The following is a 21,401-nucleotide window of genomic DNA, read 5'->3' on the forward strand; positions in this document are numbered from 1 at the left end:
TTGTCTTTTTAAAAAAATATAACAGAAATTATTTATAAAATAATTAAATATAAACATTTAAAATGTTTTTTATATCCATATTTAATATAATTAAATATACATATTTAAGACTATTTATATTCCATCTTTGAATCTACGTAAGCTGAAGTACACTTCAACTATGGCTTTTCGGCAATTTACTAAACTGATTTAAAAGTAGATTGTCGAAAGTCCATAGTTGAAGTGCACTTCAGCTGAAGTGGACTTAAAAATAGATTTATATTTATATTTAATATACAAAATATAACAACCAATTTATGACTGTTTTTTTATTATAAATAATCGGTCTATTATAATGAGTACAAATTTTTAGTTTACAGAAATATACTTTATAATTAATTTTTAAATCTCTTTAAGTGTATATAAACATTACTCCACTACCTAAGAAATGCCCCACGTACACATCCACTACTTCATGCATGGTGCCTCTAATCTCATTATATATACTAAGTTTGTAAGACAATAATAATATTGAAGAATTAGAGACATGGCACGGTTCCAATTCCCAGCATTATGGCAAGCATGCCTAGCCTCAGCCTTCAGAACCGCCCTAGCATGCACCATAGTGGGCTCCGTTACCCTCTTGGGCCCACCCTCCATTCAAACCCTCATAACCTTCCCTGCATTCTCATACGTCTCTCTCGTTCTCATCATCATCAACGACGCCACCTTCGGAGACACCTTTCGAGCATGCTGGCTCGCCCTCTACGCCACCATCCAAGCCATCGGCCCCGCCATGCTCACCCTCTGGGCTGTGCACCCAGCCCGCTTGTCCAATGCCACCACCGCTGTCGCGGTCGCTGTCGCTGCCTTTGTGGTGGTTCTTCCTTCGGATCGGTCAACGCATTTGTTGGCAAAGAGAATATCGCTTGGTCAAATAGTGCTTGTTTATGTGACAGGTTATGCTAATGGAGTCCACACCGATCCTCTCATGCACCCTTTACGCTTGGCTGCAAGTACTGCACTTGGCGTCATCGCTAGCCTTCTTGCTTTGCTTCTTCCCTATCCTCGTCTTGCGACTTCTGAGGTTATTGTTAGATATATAATCATTCATATTCTTTGTATTCAGATACAATTAGTCATAAAAATTAACATAAATAATATAAGCTGTACGTGCAGGTAAAGAGAAATTACAAGGTATTAAGGAAGAGTATGTTGAAGAGAATGCAAGTGCTAATAAAGGTAATATGCGAGGATGACATCAATTCTGCATCTTCACATGCATTAGTCACTCATGCTAACTCTTTCGTAACTACTCAAACCAAGCTCTTTCAAGCAATCGTTGGCCGTCAAGTAAGTTCAGCTATCAACTTCAGGTAAAAATAATTGATAAATTTATTTAAAAATAAAATCTTATTATGTGTATTCCATTTTGAACAGGATAGCATACGGTGGGAGACACCTCTACTTAAGGTTTTCAGGTTGCATTGCTGGGTCCCAATGAAGAGGCTTCAACAGATAGATACCAACCTCAGAGGGATGGAATTGGCTTTGAAAAGTACCAACTCATTCCCAGTCAACATTGTTATTCTCAATGAAGACCTTAAACATGGCCTTAGTACACTAGAGGAACATGTTACCTTAACCACAAAACATGGGGCTTCCCTAACTGTTCCTGAATCAAGCACAAAAGCCACAACAAATTTCCTCCAATCATTTCATACCATGCCAACAACCCACCAAGATTTACCCACTTATTTCTTCTTATTTTGTGCCAAACTCCTTCACAACACATCCTTCACTACTACGTCTTGTGTTGTACACAAAGACAAAGCTCAAATTTCCCCAAACAGTAAAGGAAACTGCTCTAACTACTGGGCCATAATAATGGGAAACACAAACCTTGTTCCAGCAATTAAATTTTCAATCTCATTGGGCCTTGCAGTGTTCATGGGATTAACCTACAGCAAAGAGAATGGGTTCTGGGCCGGGCTTCCTGTTGCAGTTAGCTATGTTTCAGGAAGGGAGCCCACATTCAGAGCAGCAAATGTAAAGGCCCAAGGGACAGTGTTAGGAACTGTGTATGGAGTTTTGGGCTGTTTTGTCTTTGAGAAATTTTTGCCCATTAGATTTGTTTCTCTCCTTCCGTGGTTTGTTTTTGCAAGCATCCTTCAGAGAAGCCGAATGTATGGCCCAGCAGGTGGAATATCTGCGGTTATTGGGGCTGTTCTAATCCTTGGTAGGAAAAACTTTGGCCCACCAAGCGAATTTGCCATTGCAAGAATCATTGAAACTTTTATTGGGCTTTTATGTTCTATTTTTGTGGACCTAATATTCATGCCCAAAAGGGCTTCTACTTTAGCCAAAGTTGGGCTCTCTCAAAGTTTGGTCACAATTGGTGAGTCCATTGGGTCATTAGGCCTAATTGGAGTTGCAGGCAAAACTGATTTGGAAGATAACATAAGAAAGTTTAGAATGCAAGTTAATGAGCTAAGGAAGTTTGTGGTGGAAGCAGAGATTGAGCCTAATTTCTGGTTCTTAAAATTTCATAAAGAGTGTTATAATAAGCTTTTGGGATCATTGTCAAATTTGGTGGATCTCTTGCACTTTGGAGATCATGCATTGAAGTTTATCCAACAAGAATTTCATATGGAGGATGAGATATATGATGAGAAAGAGGATGTGAACATGCTACAAGATGAACTTGGACACATTAAGGAGTTGATTTGCTCTTCAATCCAACATTTGGAGGAAATATCTAGAATGAAATCTCTTAAGATTCTTGAGGAGGAGATTGAGAGAAAGAGAATCTCTAGTGATCTTGAACATGGAAAGTCAACCAAGTGTGATGCATGGATGCTTTCTATTTTGGGCAAGGAAGGAATAGAGAATAAGATAGACTCTTTTCTTCAAAGGTCAACAAGTGTTGTTGAGAGCTTGTATGATGGTGAAAATGAGAAAGAGTTGAAGAGCCAAATTGTGCTGAGTTTGAGTGCTTTGGGTTTTTGCTTGAAGACTATTATGCAAGAGGTGATGCAAATTGAAGAGTGCATGAAAGAACTTGTTCAGTGGAACAATCCCAATAGCGAGATTAATTTGTATGAGATATCATGTAAATTATATGCTTTGTACAAATGAAATTAAAGTCCAAGCTGTGTATAATCATTTTTATGATATAGTCCGCTTATGTTAATGTTAACTTGTTAAAACGAGTTAACTTAAAATTGAAATGTTGATACTGAGATGATATGATTATTAAGGCGGAAAAGAAGATAAGATATTAGATAAGATTAAAATTGAATTTAAATAAATCAATCGTTTTTAACAAAAGTTATCTAAATCTGAGTTTCATGTACTTAAATATTTGATTTTAAAATTTAAGAAAAGATACCAAGGCTAAACAAGAACAAAATCAGTAACGCATGCTATTGACTTGGTATTAATATTATTATTGTAACCGGACTATTAATTATATATTGAGAAAAATATTTTTAAAAATTTTTTGAATCAAAATATTGTTGCGGATAATTGATAATATTGAAACATAAATTCTTATCTTTTTTAATTAATATAGAGAGATTAAAATTTGGATTGAATTCGGTAGAAAACATGGGGTCCACGTTGGTCCAATAACCGTCATCACAAATGACGTGGCAGGCCATTATATAGTAACGTTGTACTTCACATACGCATGCAGCAACAGAGCATATTCGCTTTCGTTCTTCACACTCCAACTAGTTTGATCCTTTCACTTTCACTTACTCTCATCCGTGATCTCTCCCACCATCAACACCTCAATTTCTCATTAGTCGGGTAATTTCACACCCTTTATTTTATACAGACTAGTCAAAGGCACAAATTTCAATGTGGGGCTTCTGTTGGTTGCGTTTTATTCGTTATTTTTATTTATTTTTTCCCCTTTTCTGAATGTTTACTTCAGAATATTAGTTTGGTGTGATTTCCATTACTGTGTCGTTGCCTGGGTGCTTTCATTATGTCTTCCTCCTACTTTCCGTGACTTTCAAGGATTCCATTACTCAATTGTTTTTCTTCCAAATTTCTATATTTTTCATATTCATAAATGTTTTTATTCCCTTTTAAATTCACCGTTTGGTGGGGAATCTTAATTTATTCCTGTCTATATATAAATGGGTGTATTAACATTCTATGCTTGTATCAGAAGAGTGGTTAGGGTTTTGTGTTGCTAATTTTCTAGACCTATTATTCATCAGGTTCAGTTCCTGTTCTTTTCTTCTTCTTTTTTTAAAGCCAGATTATTTGGATTGTGAATGTTATTTATCCACCAGAACTTTTTTTATTTTGCAGGATTTTGATTTTTGAAGGTCTCTGACAATGGCAAACAATTCTTCTAATGGAGATCACCAAACATCAACAAAGCAGCCACCTCTGCCATCTCCCTTGCGTTTCTCCAAATTCTTTCAGGTGAGCCATTGCATCGTTGATTGATTCGAACTTCCAGCTTACTTAATAGTTTTAAATTCATGTTCTTTTGTTGCAAACAAGTCACTGTGATCATCATGTTGATTGCATTATTTAATTATATATAACTCATAATGCTAGAATTTTATTGATTGAAGATTTGGTTTATGTTATGTCTTTTTCTTCCCCATATGTTGAATATGATGTGACCATAATTAGTTAATGATACAATGAATCAATTGTTGTTTACAAGTCTGTTTCTAAGTCACACATTGATACTGTAAACAGATCAGTATAGACAGTATACTGTATACTAACTGTATTCAGTGTTTTTTTTTCCCTTTCTGTTTTTATATTCATTGTTGTATCTATGCTTCTGGATTATGTATATGAGAGGTGAATTATGCATCTTTGATCCAATTTGTATTTGGTGTTTGGCTATAAGCTTTACCCCAATCACTAATTTCACAGAAACATCTTTTTACCTCGATCGATGCCGTGTTTTACCTTTACCTATTATTAATTTATTATTCCTTCTTGATTACAGTCCAACATGAGAATATTGGTCACTGGAGGAGCTGGATTCATCGGGTCTCACCTGGTTGACAGATTGATGGAAAATGAAAAAAATGAGGTCAGCATGTTACACTTAAAGAATTTTTATTCATGTTTAAATAATTCTAAATAAATGAAATAACTTCCTATCATCTTATATGAAATAAATTATGATAAAGCAAATAGGACAATGTGTGATTTAACGAAGTTCTGCCACAATAACCTTGTCTTTAACCAGGTCATTGTTGCTGATAACTACTTCACTGGATCCAAGGACAATCTCAAAAAATGGATTGGTCATCCAAGATTTGAGCTTATCCGTCATGGTATTATCTCATCTACTATTCTATTATCAACTATCCGAGACTTGTGCTTATTATAGCATGTTCTGCTTTTCCTTTAAATCTGTTAGTAAACCAGTGACACTGATGCACATTTTCGTTTGATCCCATCATAGATGTTACGGAGCCATTGTTGATTGAGGTTGATCAGATCTATCATCTTGCATGCCCAGCATCTCCTATTTTCTACAAATACAATCCTGTGAAGGTATCGTTTTGAGGTCTTCTTTTGTCTCTTTAACCATCCTGTAAAGGCTGAAGAATTTGCTTTCTAGTTCATCACCAAGCTCCTGTCATGCATCTTTAATTGAACATTTTTCTCTACCGGTCATACCTTGAAAGACTTTCTAATTTGTAAGGGAATAATAACTTTACAGACAATAAAGACAAATGTGATTGGAACACTGAACATGCTTGGGCTTGCAAAGCGAGTTGGAGCAAGGTTTGGATTTCTTTTATATTTTCAACGTAACCTCAAATGCTGCTATAAGTTGTTCTTAATTGGTTCTAATTTTTTTGCCAGGATTTTACTTACATCAACTTCTGAGGTTTATGGTGATCCTCTTGTGCACCCCCAACCTGAAAGCTACTGGGGAAATGTTAACCCTATTGGTAATTTCCTTTTTCCTGGCCTTAACTTTTACCTTGGCTTCTTAAATGTTAATCCTATGTGTTAGTAATTTCCTCTTCAATTTATGAACTCGCTTCTAATTCCTTTGATGAGTTTTCCGGGAATTTTTCCTTTAATTGTTTTATATCCCCACCCTTCATTTGCTCCTTAATGAAGGCTCACCTTATTGAGGCAGATAATTTCTTTTATGCATATTCATGTAGACATAGACTGAGGACTTAATATATGTTAATAACAGGAGTTCGTAGCTGCTACGATGAGGGGAAGCGTGTGGCTGAGACTTTGATGTTTGATTATCATAGGCAGCATGGGCTAGGTAATTTCTTGTCTTCAATTATTGGTCTTTTATGACATATGTCTGGTATAAATTTACCAAAGAGACTTCACTCCTTGAGATGTTTTTCTTCTTCATCTTCAACCGTAGAAATACGCATTGCAAGAATCTTTAACACGTATGGACCGCGCATGAACATTGATGATGGACGTGTTGTTAGCAACTTCATTGCTCAGGCACTTCGGTATTGCCTAACTTAATTCTTCATTTTTCTTCCCTCCATTCTGGTTCGTTTCTGCCTAATCAGTAATTATTGTTGTTTTATAGTGGTGAACCCTTGACAGTCCAATCTCCAGGGACACAAACTCGCAGTTTCTGCTACGTCTCAGACATGGTATGTACCTGAATCTGTTTTAATTGTTGTATTAAAACCAGGAATCTGCTTATATTTATTTTGTGAAATGCCTTAGGTTGATGGCCTTATCCGTCTCATGGAAGGACCGAACACCGGACCAATCAACCTTGGAAACCCAGGTAAGAGTTATATTGAGAGGCCTATATTTGAATACCACTCACTTTTACCTTTATTTAGCCTCAGTTACTTATTTGAGTATGCTTACATTTTCAGGTGAATTTACAATGGTTGAACTTGCTGAGACAGTGAAGGAGGTTAGTTTTTAAGATGTTTTACCCTTTTGTATTAGTAGCCTTCATCTCTCCTAGTATGATTTACAAAATTGTTTTGATCTTAAGGACTTATATGAGCACAATACCAAATTAACACATTTCATCTATATGTTTATCTGCAAAGAGAATGCAAAATTGTTAATGCTTTATGCATGCTTTGCAGCTTATTAATCCAAAAGTGGAGATCAAGATGGTGGAGAACACCCCGGATGATCCACGACAGAGGAAACCGGACATAACACAGGCAAAGGAATTGTTGGGATGGGAACCGAAAATCAAGTTGCGCGATGGCCTTCCTCGCATGGAGGAGGATTTCCGTCTGAGGCTTGGAGTCGACAAGAGCAATTAACTCCCTCACTTTGTCCATACATGTTAAGAGGGATGAATCTGCAGTTTTAAAATTTTTCATATTCATAGTTATTATACTCAGGAGGTTTGGATGGCTTTCTAATTTGGTTTCTGAATTGTCACATAGTTAAAGTCTTAAAGAGTTGTTATCTTTAAATGTTTATTATTTGCCAGAAGACTACAGCTTGTCACTTCAAATTTTGGAATGTTTATTGAATTTAAAGTTCTGCTTATGATTTTTTTTTTTCTTTTAGTTTTAATATTCTTCTGAATTTCTTTATACACATTTTCTGGGTTTTGAGTTTCTTCTAAGTAAACACATCCCTTGGAAAATAGATAAATGTTATTAGAGTATGGAGATGTGTCTTTTACTCTGATACAAGGTCCACATAAGTCAAATGACTTGTAACTTTTTGTGGACTAATTTTCACTTGGTGGAAAATAAACGGCAAATAAAAAATTAGGAATAGTTTATTAAAAATTAAAAAATCATAGTTTTCTAAAAGTCACATATTTTCAATCATCATTCCCTCTCAAGTGCTCAAGTTCCATGAACTAAAGATCCTTATTTTCATAAATTCTCTAACTCACCTTGCCTAATGACTCTTCTAGCAAGTGTGACAAATCTTGTAAAACCAATAGAACTGGTTGAGTGTTGCCTCCTTTCCTTGGCTTCTAGTTATTTGAAATTCTTGTTTTTCTTATATTTGTTGAAAACTTCCATAACACTATTTTCAAAAAAAGATCATTGAAATACATTAGAAGTTTAATTTTTAGCTTTCCAATCTTTTACTAAAGTGTTTTCTACTCTCTTAGTTTTTCTTTTCTATTTTAATTTATTTTAAATATAAAATTATATTTATTTTAATTCACTAATTACATACAAAATATAAAAATTTATTTCTATCTAACTTGATTGTAATTAACTGACAAACAAAAGACCTGAAGAGCTTTTAGGATTATTTAATAACATTTGAATTGCATCCACGGTCTTAATCCTACGTTTGTCACAACTCACAATAGGAACATGCTTTGTTGGTATTAAGCCAAATAAATATATAGAAATTAGGCCGCGATCAGGTATATAGAAAAAGTGTCAATAACTAATTCAAATATGTTGGCCGCTTTAAGGAATTATCGACCACCGAAAAGATTTTAGAGAGGAATCGAGTGAGAGAATATAAAACAAAAAGATACTCAATATAATTCGGAATTGAAAAATTTAAAATAGATATGAAAAAATAAAACATTTTAAAATAGATACGAAACAACCGTGATCTCAAATTAAACTGAAAATAAAACTAAATTAAGTTAGTAAAATAGTAAATTTACTCATCTATTTAAATAAATATAAAGTTTCGAATTACATAAAATAACGCATTGATTAACCACAAACTCTTCAGATTTACAAATTAATCCAAAAAAAAAAACAAGAAAGATAAGCAGCAAGTCAGAAACCAGCAACATTCGGCGACGTTTCACTACTGTGGCTTCTGGGTTGCTGACGTGGACATGTCGAATCACAGTCAGCTTAACGAGGAATTAGATGGGGAAAATCTAATCTTAACTCTCACCAGTCACCACACTGTTCTCAACCTTCTCCTCCCTTCAATTACTCTTTTCTGTTAAGCAACGTAACAAACTCAAACTCAAACCTTAATCTTAACCTAAAACTATAAAACCAAAACCATCTCACACTACTCACCGATTCACTTCCTTTGACCTGCCACGCGTGTCAGAGCTGTAACCATCATCATCATGAGAGTTCCCGGCGGCGCCGGCGGCGACGACGACGTTGTTCAGATAAAGGAAGCCAGCAAGTCTGGTGAGCCTTTTGTCATAACTGTAAACTGCCCCGACAAAACCGGTCTCGCTTGCGATGTCTTCAGAATCATCCTCGATTTCGGTCTCTCCATTGCCAAAGGAGGTTGTCATCCTTAAACTCTTTCACCGGTTGAATTCTTTTGGTAGACTGGGTATTTTGTTTCACTTTTATGACATTCTTCAGTTGGAAATTTTGTTATTTATTTAATTTCCTCTTTGCTAAAGTAGTTGTTTAATTTTGGTGGCTTCATAGTTTAAAGAATTTTTTGACTCTGATAACTTTCATGATAATAGCACAGATTTCATTAATTTGGAAATACTAAAAATAGATATCTTAGTTCGCTGAATTATTTGTGCTGCATCTTGATTACTGGTATTTTTTTTTTTTTCAATAGATTTTAGACTCTGAGTAAATGTCTTCCTTGTGGCTTTGGCTTTTATTATATGACTCCTTCGATTTTTTGATTTGGATTCTCTAAATTTTGAATTTTACTTTAGAAGGTAAAGTATGATCACCGTTTATTTCATAGGTCGGACCAAAAGAAAACATGGGAGAGAAAGCATTCAATGGTGAGAGATCTCACTTTATTCTCTAAAGTGAAAATCTAAAATTTAGAGGATCCAAATTCGAGATTTTTTATAATGTGAGTGGTTTTCTTGGCTTAAATGCTATGGCTAGTGGAGGCTGATCGCTTTATTTCACTCCTCTGAATATTCTCAGACATCTCAACTGATGGCATTTGGTGCTACATTGTATTGTGGGTAATTCCTCATTCCACATTGCTCGCTACAAGTTGTTCTTTTCTTAAAGATCGCCTTCAATCAGTTTGCCCACCGTGTTCCGCCTCGTTTTATCTTGTCCAGCAACCTCCAAGATCATCTCCTGTATATTTACTCAAGTTTTGTTGCCTTGATCGAAAGGGATTGTTACACGGTAGCAGAAATTCTCTTTGTTTGAGTTGATCTTTCATGTTTTGTGTGTGTGTGTGTGTGTGTGAGCTGCGATTTTGTTGCTTATGCTATAGTTGATACTTTTCTAGATGTTACAAAAGTCCTCTCGGAGCTTGAACTTTCTATACAAAAGGTGAAAGTGACGACGACACCCGATGGCAGAGTCTTGGACCTCTTTTTCATAACAGATAACATGTGAGTGGCCTATCTGATTGTGAAATTTTTTGGCTGAATGCCATGGTGGGATTAGTTGATAATGTTGATTGCAAGGAATATGTTTCTTTTCTAGATGTGGCTTCCCCCTTAGGAGATGCTACTTGAAATTTGGCTTATGAACATTATAAGGAATCTATTGGTTCTGTCAAATATTGATGCCTTTGATTCAAGTGAGTAATGCTGGCTGTTAGTAACTGTCACTTATTTTTTGTTATAGAGAACTTTTACACACAAGAAAGCGACAAGATGAGACGTGCGAAAGATTGAACAATGTTCTCCAAGACTCCTGTGTCAGCTGTGAACTTCAATTGGCCGGTCCGGAGTATGAATGTAATCAAGGCATCACTTCTCTGTCACCTGTTTTAGCCGAGGAGCTATTTCAATGCGAGCTATCAGATAATGAGCGGCGTTCTCAAGCTCTTAGCCCAGATATGACAAAGTTGAAAAGGACCAATGTGATAATAGACAATTCGCTAAGTCCAGCTCACACACTTATTCAAATACATTGTGCGGATCACAAGGGTCTTCTTTATGACATTATGAGAACTTTGAAAGACATGAATATAAAGGTATAGGTTTTCTTTCTTTATGGAATCACTTTTGCAACATAAGTATGCTTGATAGGTTCTCATTTCTTTCAAGTTCAAATATCCTTCAAAGATATACAATATTCATCTCTTCAATTTTTGGTAGAATGCTGACTTCAAAAGTTCTTGGACTTATATCCATGGTTATTTTATCAGTTTTGTCGACCTATGATCCTTTTAAGACTAACTTTCTAGTCACCCTGGCAAAACTATAGCATTGCTGCAGTTTGCTGACACTTGAATTCTTCTTCGCAGATTTCTTATGGCCGTTTTTCACCAAACACAAAAGGGTATCGTGATTTAGACATATTTATTCAGCAGAAAGATGGGAAAAAGATTTTGGATTCCGGGAAGCAGAGTGCGCTTTGCTCACGTCTAAAGCAGGAAATGCTTCATCCATTGCGAGTTGTGATTGCCAACCGAGGGCCCGATACTGAACTATTGGTTGCTAATCCAGTTGAGCTATCTGGAATGGGAAGACCTCGGGTGTTCTATGACGTCACATATGCTCTCAAAACACTTGGAATCTGTGTTTTCTCGGTAAGCAAATTCAGCAATGTGATAGAAAATCTCTACTATCTCCAATTGTTATCAATAATCAAGATCTTACAATGTTTATGTTATTCCCTTTTTGTTTTAGGCTGAAGTAGGACGTTGTTCAGCATCAGCACGTGAATGGGAGGTGTACAGATTCCTTTTGGATGAGAACTGTGAATTTCACTTAACAAGTGTTGCTGCTAGAAATCAGATTGTAGATAGAGTTAGAAGAACGTTGATGGGTTGGTAGATATTGAATAGTGCTTTTTCTTTTTCCTTTTTTTAGCATAATATGCCTCATCTGGTGTTTCCAATAGTAGTTGTGTCTTCTGATTATTATTTCTTATGCTGATGATCAATTGTTGGCGTTGTAATTTCGTTAGTGAGTATATGATGTTTGTTTCATCCTAACACGTTGTTTATAAAGGTTTTATTAATGAAATAAAGTTCAGTCAGGAGATGCAAGAGTTTCTGTTGTTCGGTTATCACTTGTTAAAAGTGAAACAGAAAGCCATTGAGAATGAATCCAACAGTTCATTTTGTCAGTGTCATTGTTTGGAGTATTTTTATCTTTCTGATCTTCATTATAGATGAGAACTCGCTAACTTGTTCGCTGCAAGACCACACCGGAGAAGATTATGCAAGGATATTACCATGCTTAAGTTAATTTGTGTATCTTGTGACTATGATAACAATTTATCCCTTTTAGTTCTTCCTTTTTTTATAGTGTTTTCTCTTTTCTTTTCTTTTTTTATTAGAGTAGCGGCTTTATTTTTAAATGAGATATCACAATCCTGGTCGTTATAACCATTATACTTAATAGAGTAAAGTGACAATTAGATCTATGAAAATTTTAACTACGAACTAATTAATCTTTGATGAAAAAAAAGGACATATATGTCTTTTTGTTAATGGATAGTGTGAAACAAAACAAAGTTATCTATATGTATGTCTTTTTATTGCCACATGAGTATAGAAAATATAATTTTGGATAGTAAAATATTTATTATCTTTTGAGTTTTCATATAATTTTTATCAACTGTTCTATTTATTGTGAATTCTAATAAAACATGTGAAGTTTCATTCTAAAAGTTGTTATCTGCATGACAATCCTTCATTAATAAACATGTCACAGTAGTTAACGGTATATATAGGCAGTACTAGGGATGTCAATGGGGCGGGGCGGGGGTGGGGGATGCCTCCCTGCTCCCCGCCCCTAGAATTAATCCCCATCCCCATTCCCCGCGTTCCCCATATTCCCCGCGGGGTCCCATTCCCCATCCCCTTATATTTAATATTCATATGAAAATTATAGTAAAAAATATCAAAAAAATAAAAAAAAACTACAAAATACTATTACAAACACACAAACATATCTTATCTAAGATTATAAGTCCAGAAATACAACATAGCAAATTATAATCCATAAAATACAATCTTAAAATACAACTTCCATTCTAAAAAAAAGCAATAAGATATAGTCTTTAACATCAAGTATTCTTTGATGGTCATAATTGCTTTAGATACATAGAAGGAGAGAAAATCAAGCAACTATTTCAAAATCAAACCCTAACTATTTCAAAATTATAAATCCTATATGTCTAATTGGTTTAGATACATAAAAGGAGAGAAAATCAAAATTATACAACACAGTGAGTAGAGAAGACTGAATAATAGGGTTAGTGTTTTTTTAATTGGTAAAATTACTAAAAAACCCACCTATGTTAGAAATAAAGTAAGGTTATCTAAAAAATTTCAAACATTCGGGAAATTATCGGGGATGGGGCAGGGATCCCCGCTCGGGTCCCCGCACCTGTCTCGAGGGAATTTTGCTCCCCATCCCCATCCCCACGGAAAAAATTTCCCACCAACGGGGCCCCATTCGGGGTGGTCCCCGCAGGGATCCCCGCCTCCTGAGGATTTTTGACACCCCTAGGCAGTACCATTAAATTTTACGTGATAAATTGATAGAAGAACTTCATGTGTCCACTGTTTATTATCGTAAAGAACTAAATTTGTACTTTTTTTTTTTAAAGACTAATTCGAGATCAAAATCTTCAGGGACCTACTTGTTACTTTACTCTACTTAATATTTATGGGCTCAGAAACATTTTCACGGATCAATTTTGTAGTATTAATTTGAATGATTCAAGGTTCCATAGATCTTGATTCTTTCTCTTTTATAGGCTTATTTTGCATAATAACCTTTTTGGACCTTTCAATGTTGTTTTCTTGTGAACTTTGACTTAGTTCAGAACAAATACTATGATGAGTTTGAGGTTCTGCAATGCTGATTAGATTGAGAAAAGTTCTGTGGTCGGCACATAATATATGCATTTAAACAATGTGATTTTATCACCGCCATCCATTAGAGAATAAAAAAATTAAACCGAGTTTCATGAGAGTAAAAAAAACAGCTCCCAAGATGACAGTGAAAACTGCGTCTCTTAGATAAAAGATTTAAATTCGTATACCATTTATCTACTATTATGAGGTGTAGATAATAATGTAAGAGAAGTTTATATCTCTACAAAAAACTAATGGTAACTATGTTTACATAACATGTGTACTAAAAGAAAAATCAAAGTAAACCGATTTCCTCATGAATTAAATTATAGTGATCCAACCTATGAAGTTGACAACATTATACTATTTTAGTGAACACGCGGTAGCTAGGACAACACAGCACCCACCAAATTAAACCGCAACGATGCACAAACGCCTTTAATTTTGTGTCTCATATTTCCAATACCAGCCTTTAATTTTGACAACACTTTGATCCTGACACTTCCATGGTGCCACCGTGGCCAAACACCTCACACTAATCACATTTCCTTCTACGTCTCTCTAACATAAAATGACATAACATTAGATTAGATTAAATTTAAATAAATAAACAATATAGTTGCACGAAAATGAAAAGCACAAAAACCACATACATATATGTCAAAAGAGAGAAACGGCTATGGACAACTATTAATTAGGACCAAACACTAGGATCCAACTCCAAACATGCGTCAACTTTGATTTGTACTACTGTACGGTCGGTGGTGCTGTCGGAAGATATTATACACACACATATCATGTGGAAATTGAAATCTGTGTTTTCATAAAAAAGACTATAAAACACTGCTGCTCCATTTGAATTCAGATATCAGAATATTGCTTCCTGAAAACAAAAAAAAAAAATGACTAGTAGTTGTCTCAGTGCTCTTTCTCAAGCCATCCACAAGAAGCTCCACCGGGTTCCTTTTCTTCTAATTTCAAGTTTTTTTTTTTAATCTTAATGCTTGCTTTGTGTTGATGTAAATATGTGTGTGTGTTGCAGGCAGTAGCTAATCCGTCGCAGAGGCGCAACTTGTTGCAGGAGCTATTTGCAGATGTAGCTTTAGAAGTGGATGATCGGGCGAAAGGTGAGTTAGTTATGGAAATTTGAAACTGTACGCGTATTATAGTTGATGATTTTGAGTCTCCTGGGTAGAACAGATGTAATAGTGAAAAAGGAAGAAGATGTTATATCTCCTGCAGAGGATTTGATTGAAGGTCCGTTATGTTTCTATGATGTTCTTGCTGAGTATTTTGCCAGAGTTCCAGAGACTGGAAAACGTATTCTTGAAATGATTGTTCAAATGTGGACCCAATCATTTGCATCCAACATATTTGCCCTCCTCTTCCACAAATGGGTATGTCTTGCCTTTCATTTCATTTATAGATTGTTGCGCAAAATATATATATATAAAACTGGTTCAAACATTTTTGCAGTTATTTGAAGTTCAACTTGACAATTCAGAAGTTCTGCTTCGCTACTCAGCTGCTCTTGTTCAAGGTGCCACTAATGTTTTCTGGTATGTATGATGAATCTTTTGTAGATGAAGTGATGAACAAGTTAGTTATGCTTATTCCCTTGTAACTTTAAAAATATTTATTGTTTGTTTATGAAAAGGATTGACATTCAAACACACACAAGGCGTTTCCAGTCTCTATTCCGTGTAAGAGTCCTATAGCCAAATCTTATTAATGTTTCGGAAAAAGTTTTGGCCAATGATTATTAATCTTCCTCTTCCTCTTCCTCTTCCTCTTCCTCTTCCACTTCAAGATCAGTACCTTCTGCAAGATGTTACATTGGTCCCCAATCAATTGAATAAAATCCCAGTTCAGGTCTGATGAGATCTCCTCAGAGTGTTATTTATCAGTAGAACTATGCTCACCTGATATGGATTTAGCGGCACTTAAAATTTTCATTGAATTCCAGGCACAACGAGATATGTATCTTTTGCTTTCAAGGTTCATGCTCTTTTACAATGCAGGTAGATATTATGTAGACCGGATTAGCCTATGAATAATTGTCCAAGTCTTCTAAAAAGGTTGTTGGTTCTCTATGCAGCTCACAAAATGGATAGCTTTCTGAAACATTGTCCAACTTTTCCAAATGCCTTCTTGAATGGTGGCCCGGCAGATATATTTGTTACAGAACTTACTGATCAGGTACAACTTTTTGTGTTTGGAGTTGTTCTCTGTACCAATGTAGAAATGATGATGTTAGCTACCCTACTGATCTGTGGTTCTGAAATTATTTTCAGCTTCAAAAGTTGAAGGTGGAACCAGTACTACTGCATTACCTTTCAGAAATTAAGGTCCTTCAGGGTACTATGGACTATAGTTACCATGAAATACTATACTCAAAAAATTCTTATCTCGAACTAACCCCCTTTTTATTTTATTTTTTTTATCAATATTGTACAGGCATGGAACTTAGAATGACTACAAGTACAAGACTAAAAACTTGTTTGTATAGTTTCACTTCTCCTGGCGGTCTGATGTATCCCACTAGAGCCGTTTGTCATACGGCCTGGGAAGCATTGGATTTGCTCTTTCCGGTAAGTGGCAAATGCTGTTATTCTCAACCTAGGTTGTATTTTGACAGTTAACTAAAATAGTAGGAGCTAGATGTTTGCAGCCTAGAAACATTTGACTTAGATATTATAAAATGGCACTCAGGTTGGACGATACCCTCGGCATCTTATAAGTTTGTTCTTTAGATTGTTATATCCCTGGTATTGGCCTTCCACTTGCTGGAACTTGGTGGATTTTTGCATTAAGGCAATCCTTTACTCCTTGTTGAGGGTATTATTGTCCTTCTGGGCAAAGATTGCCAAGCCAAAGTCATCTTAGACCATCCCCATGCCCATGAAGTTTTTACAGATGAACTTCCAACTTTGAATGCATGCCAACAGGGAAACGCAAGGGGAAAAAGGGTCTCTGAACATTTCCCGCACGCACTATTATCATTAATGATAATGATAATTCATGTACAATTTTACTCTATCAGCAATAAATCTAGAATTCAATCCAACTTCACAAAGCGGGGATTTTTTATAAAAGGCACGGAACTGCAATTCGTTCCATCAAATTTACGAACAAGTTGTCGGTTACTCTCTATATGACTACGAACAACAGGTTATAATTACATTGAACAAGATAATAAAAAGGCGCTAAGCTTTGTAACAATTATATACCTCAAGTCCTAACTGCTGCAAAGTAGGAGCTTCAAAAAATCAACTTAGCAATCCCATATTTAAGAACAAAACACTTGTATTGGGGATGATTATTAACTAGAACTGGCCGTCGATGATCATATCCTTTGCTAATATATCGGCTTGTACAAAACCCAACATGGGAGAAATATGCACCAGGTTATAATCCCTGCACTGCAAGTCTTTCCCACACCCAACTTACATGCCTTGAAAACAGAATTGTTCAACGACCACTCCAACCATCACTAAGAGCAAGCACTTCCCTCTTCCCTATGTAACATTCAGTTCGAATACTGATGATTGCATATGAAATAATTCGGAACAAAATGTAAACAGAACACCATTTAGACAGCTTAACCTTGAATGCAGCAGGATCTACATAAATGCTAACTCCTGCAGCAAACCTATCACGGAAGGCTCTATCTATCTTTCATCTGTTGAACTATCTTGACCAGTGCACCCAACCAGAGAACAGATGATAGATTCCATCCCACTAGATAGTATGTCAGAATTACCAAACAGTCAAGAGAAAAACAACTTCCCTAAAAGATACAGCCAATACAGGTAAGAAAAACTCAACATGGTATACCATCATATAAAAAAATTAATAGCACAGGAAAAATGATACTACCAAGAGAGATTCAAGGAGCTTTGTCATTCTGGGGGGAGGAGGCAACAACAGGGAAAGCTACCTTCTTTGATGATTCCACAGTTACAGTCTAATCAAAACACAAAGCAGCAGACAGCAGTGGGAGAAATCTGCAGCCTTCCACATTTTGAAGCCAAAGCTTTCTTTGTGCATGGATAGACGAGATCACAGATTCCACATCCATACTTGCTGAATAAAAATTGATTAAAGCCAATGAAAGCAAGCCCGACTGCATATTACATCCTGACTTTGTTTCTTTACCCACATTTCAGTCGTAGTCAAGAAAAATAAATATTTGACTACAAAAATCCCAAACTACATATATCAACGGAAAAAGTTCACTCTAGAAGTTGTCCTTCCCCTTTTTCCCCTAAAAGCATGGGATAAAGTTACATAAGTAGGCAGTGTTCCATCACCAAGCCCCAATAACCACAACGGTAATACCAAGAAAATATAACACGGGTAATTTCTTCAGTTTAATTGCATTGCCTCTGAATGGTACTTCTCCAAATCAGCATCAAGATCTTCCGCAGATACCTTCTCGCCGCCACGACCTCTTCCACGCCCTCGACCTCTTCGAGGAGGGCCACGTCCTCTACTTCCACCACCACGTGGTCGTACTAATGGCCCTCCACTTCTCCCTTGTCCACTGTTTAAAAGCCAAAATACGTGTAATAAGCTTTAAATAGATCAAAAGCATTGCCAAATCAATGATATAGACCTTCAAATTGGATTATAAAAACAATGTCTACAAGATATTTCATGATAAAAAGCATCACAAAAGATTTAGGTATAATTACCAGAACTAAAATTGAGTATTCACCGATCAAACTCATATACACAACAGGATGCATGCTCTAAGGTTTTTGTTAGAAGATCCAAATTTCAAATATGAAATGGCAATCTTTAGTGCGAAGTTAATATAATCAATGCAATCCTTCAAGGTAATGCCAAATTCGGAACAATGAACTACATTTACAAAAAAGGAAATAATTTAATCAACACAAAACAGGACATAGTGAAGCTTTGCAGCATGGTAAAAGAGAAACCTCGAAATACAAAAAATCAGTGCATGCACATCCCATAACAACAGTCAGTCCCAGCACAATAGAATCATGAATGCCTAACTTCCAAAAGTTAGATTAAGGACAACCCAAACACCAATGTACAGATTCATTAATGAATTACATACCTTCTGGGAACTACACCCAAATTTCCAAAACCTCCATTTGCAGCAGGAGCAACAGCTTGTGTTGTGATGTTCGTTCCAACAATCTCTACCTTCATTGGTTTCCCATCCAGTTGCACGTTGTTGTACCTCTTCACTGCAGCTACAGCATCAGCTCTCCGCGAGAAGACTACTTCCGCTGTACCCTATGGAAAAAGAGTATTTTTTTTTCTAAACTATGGCAGGACAGAAACAATTGATCAGAAGGACCAAAATATTCCAGCTGGACTAGATACCTTCGATCTCCCACTCCTGTCGTAATGAACAGTGTGCCGTTTCAAGTCACCAACTTCAGAAAATAATTCCTACAATTATTTGAAAAAAAAAACAATAAATACAGAGTGGAAAAACTTCAACAGGAGATAGAATGAAATATAGCATAAACAAAACACATGCAGGCATGATTAGAACAACAATGAAAGTAAGTTCCTGGTGTTGTATGCATCGTCAGTGATAAACTTGGAAACATCATTATTTGTAGCTTTTTAAAGGATTGCGAATACACGTTGTTGTAATTCTTTCCCATTCATTATGTTGCACCAGACGTTGACCTCAGTGTAATTAATGGGAAAGGAAAAGATATGATAAGAAATATTGAAATAATGACTCCTTAAAATAGTAGTCCAAATCTGTGTTTAGTGTTTTTATATTGAGAAAGCATAGCAATTAAGCTCGCTATCAGATGTCCCAAGCTGATAGAAATATTCGATATTATCACTAACCAATAATCATGCATACATGAGTTTGTAGCGGTTACAATTAGAATATGTGCTTCACGTGCTTTTATCTCTTTAAATACATAAAAAGAGTAGAATAACAGAGCCAATTCAAAATCAAATTTCACATATACAAGCAAAGGCATGGCTAGGAAGTGTTCTTCTACATCCCTTAATGTAATGAGAGAGAGAGAGAGAGAGAGAGAGAGAGAGAGTAGCAAAACAAGCAACGTCAAAGGCTTCAAATTCAAAAGTCAGAACACCAAAGCGCTCTGCTTAGGAAACAAAGATAGATTATTGAATATCAATAAGAGATGGCTCACCTTGATATCATCGTTAGAAACACCGTAATCCAAATTCGAGATGTATAGCTTGGTCCCCGTTTCAATCGACGACGCTCGACCACCCTGCGCAGGGAAAGCTCCCACAGCCTGATCTGCATACAGGTCGTGCTGCCACGCTGTCTCCGGCGCCTGAAAACATATAAAAACGAAACCAACAAAAGGTTACACCAAATCACCTTCGCGATCTGAATCCCATAAACAAAAAGATTCGAAAATATTCAAATCGAACAAAAATCAATTAAAAATAAAAGTAAAAACCTTAGCGGTGGCGTAAGGCGCAAGACGGTTGGCGGCGCGGTTTGGGAAGCGGCGAGTAGGTCCGGGTCCGGATCCGGGTTGGCGACCACGGCCGCGGGATCCGCCTGATCCGGACTTCTTGTTGTTCTTAATGATGTCGTCAAGGGTCATATCGAGTGCCGCAGACATGGTTGCAGCAAAGATTAGATTGGATCTGAAGAGGGAAAAGGAATGGAGGAGGAGGAAGGGAGATTAGGGTTTCCTCGAAGGAGAGAGAGAAAGAGAGGATAAAATGTAAGGAGGTGCCAGCTGGGGGCTAGAAAAGCGGAAGGAAGCAGAGACTAAGAAGGAAACAAAGTCAAAATAGTGAAAGAGAAATATACGCGGTATAATTTGCAGCCGTAAAATCTAAGTCGGTCTCATCACTTCTTCCGCCCTTTATTGGATTAAAGAAATAATTTTCCCTTCAAATAAATAATAGAATATGGATTATGATTCTAATTGATGAAAATATATAGAATAAAATTAGAATCATAATCCATATTCTATTATTTATTTGAAGGGAAAATTAGTTTAAAATATATTTTTAATCCATATTTTTAAATATTAATAACTAATTATTGTTTAAAAATAATAAAATTATATTGACCCTTTAGTATTTCTCTAAAATTATTTCCTAAAAGTAACAAATAAATAAATAAATAACGCAAAGAAAGGAAGACAAAAAAAATCGAAAGTTAGAAATAATCTATAACCTCGAAAGCATTCCAGGGTTGAAGCCATTCTGTGTATGATTGTTTATTCTTCGTAGCCACTTAGCAATGAGCTATATCAATTGCTAATCATTGAATTAGTGAAATGTTAGCTGTCCAGTTGTGGTGAAGAACTTCTCTAATATTCAAAAGAAGATCATTGTCTTCTGTCGACATTGTATTGATCTCTTGTTTGATCAATAAGAAGGCCTCTAAACTATTAGTTTCACAAATTCTTTCTCTGCTCTCACACTTTTACGTAGTACAAGTCTTTTTCAGATTACAAAGAATATTTGCCACTGTTCACTAGAATGTTACCCGAGAAACCTATTCGCCATCGCCCATGCTATTATGAATTAAACTGCCCAATTACCCTAAAGTCTTATCTCATGTCGTAAAGCAAAGGTTAATCAGAGATTACGACAAATCTAAGGCTTATACAATAATATATATAGAAAGAGATAATAATTCTAAAAGCTCAATGAAAGAATAGAGCTCAAAGTCGCATAAAGCGAAATTACAAAATGCATAACATTCACAGTCGACAACTAAATGCGTAGGCACAGACAGA

General features: G+C 35.9%; 5 protein-coding genes across 9 annotated transcripts; 4 read left to right on the plus strand and 1 right to left on the minus strand.

The window, feature by feature from the left end:
• On the plus strand, positions 474–3,182 carry LOC107614495. The gene is made up of 3 exons (XM_016316692.2): positions 474–1,066; positions 1,159–1,332; positions 1,420–3,182. Exons 1-3 carry the CDS (start codon positions 527–529, stop codon positions 3,115–3,117), a joined length of 2,412 nt encoding a protein of 803 aa, XP_016172178.1. The 5' UTR covers positions 474–526; the 3' UTR covers positions 3,118–3,182.
• On the plus strand, positions 3,649–7,489 carry LOC107613469 (UDP-glucuronic acid decarboxylase 5). Of its 2 annotated transcripts, none has more exons than XM_016315474.2 (13): positions 3,649–3,792; positions 4,306–4,422; positions 4,967–5,053; positions 5,213–5,300; positions 5,432–5,523; positions 5,693–5,757; positions 5,839–5,927; positions 6,185–6,262; positions 6,371–6,464; positions 6,548–6,614; positions 6,691–6,754; positions 6,849–6,889; positions 7,071–7,489. In XM_016315474.2, exons 2-13 carry the CDS (start codon positions 4,333–4,335, stop codon positions 7,254–7,256), a joined length of 1,041 nt encoding a protein of 346 aa, XP_016170960.1. In that variant the 5' UTR covers positions 3,649–3,792; positions 4,306–4,332; the 3' UTR covers positions 7,257–7,489. The 2 variants fall into 2 exon arrangements, with proteins under 2 accessions (XP_016170960.1, XP_016170959.1); XM_016315473.2 differs by lacking the exon at positions 3,649–3,792 and adding an exon at positions 3,867–4,211.
• On the plus strand, positions 8,711–11,840 carry LOC107614042 (ACT domain-containing protein ACR9). Of its 2 annotated transcripts, XM_021108584.1 has the most exons (7): positions 8,711–9,182; positions 9,610–9,649; positions 9,801–10,013; positions 10,120–10,225; positions 10,464–10,815; positions 11,089–11,373; positions 11,474–11,840. In XM_021108584.1, the coding sequence occupies exons 1-7, from the start codon at positions 9,135–9,137 to the stop codon at positions 11,618–11,620; spliced, it is 1,191 nt and encodes a 396-aa protein (XP_020964243.1). In that variant the 5' UTR covers positions 8,711–9,134; the 3' UTR covers positions 11,621–11,840. The 2 variants fall into 2 exon arrangements, with proteins under 2 accessions (XP_020964243.1, XP_016171741.1); XM_016316255.2 differs by lacking the exon at positions 9,610–9,649 and having other exon boundaries at positions 8,713–9,182.
• On the plus strand, positions 13,890–17,037 carry LOC107612922. 3 transcript variants are annotated; one of them, XM_016314711.2, is made up of 11 exons: positions 13,896–14,615; positions 14,699–14,783; positions 14,857–15,053; positions 15,133–15,215; positions 15,314–15,359; positions 15,472–15,528; positions 15,623–15,677; positions 15,755–15,855; positions 15,951–16,014; positions 16,114–16,247; positions 16,369–17,037. In XM_016314711.2, exons 1-11 carry the CDS (start codon positions 14,559–14,561, stop codon positions 16,540–16,542), a joined length of 1,053 nt encoding a protein of 350 aa, XP_016170197.1. In that variant the 5' UTR covers positions 13,896–14,558; the 3' UTR covers positions 16,543–17,037. The 3 variants fall into 3 exon arrangements, with proteins under 3 accessions (XP_020964244.1, XP_020964245.1, XP_016170197.1); XM_021108585.1 differs by having other exon boundaries at positions 13,890–14,615; positions 15,951–16,247; XM_021108586.1 differs by having other exon boundaries at positions 13,891–14,615; positions 14,826–15,053; positions 15,951–16,247.
• LOC107612924 (THO complex subunit 4A) lies at positions 17,470–20,157 on the minus strand (the record flags this gene model as incomplete). The annotated part of the gene is given in 5 exon segments (XM_016314712.2): positions 17,470–18,202; positions 18,746–18,927; positions 19,018–19,086; positions 19,821–19,970; positions 20,100–20,157. Coding segments are annotated over 5 exon segments (637 nt in total), but the record flags the coding sequence as incomplete, so codon positions are not given.

The sequence above is a fragment of the Arachis ipaensis genome, chromosome B08 (genome assembly GCF_000816755.2).
Source record: "Arachis ipaensis cultivar K30076 chromosome B08, Araip1.1, whole genome shotgun sequence".
Classification (NCBI taxonomy): Eukaryota; Viridiplantae; Streptophyta; class Magnoliopsida; order Fabales; family Fabaceae; genus Arachis; species Arachis ipaensis.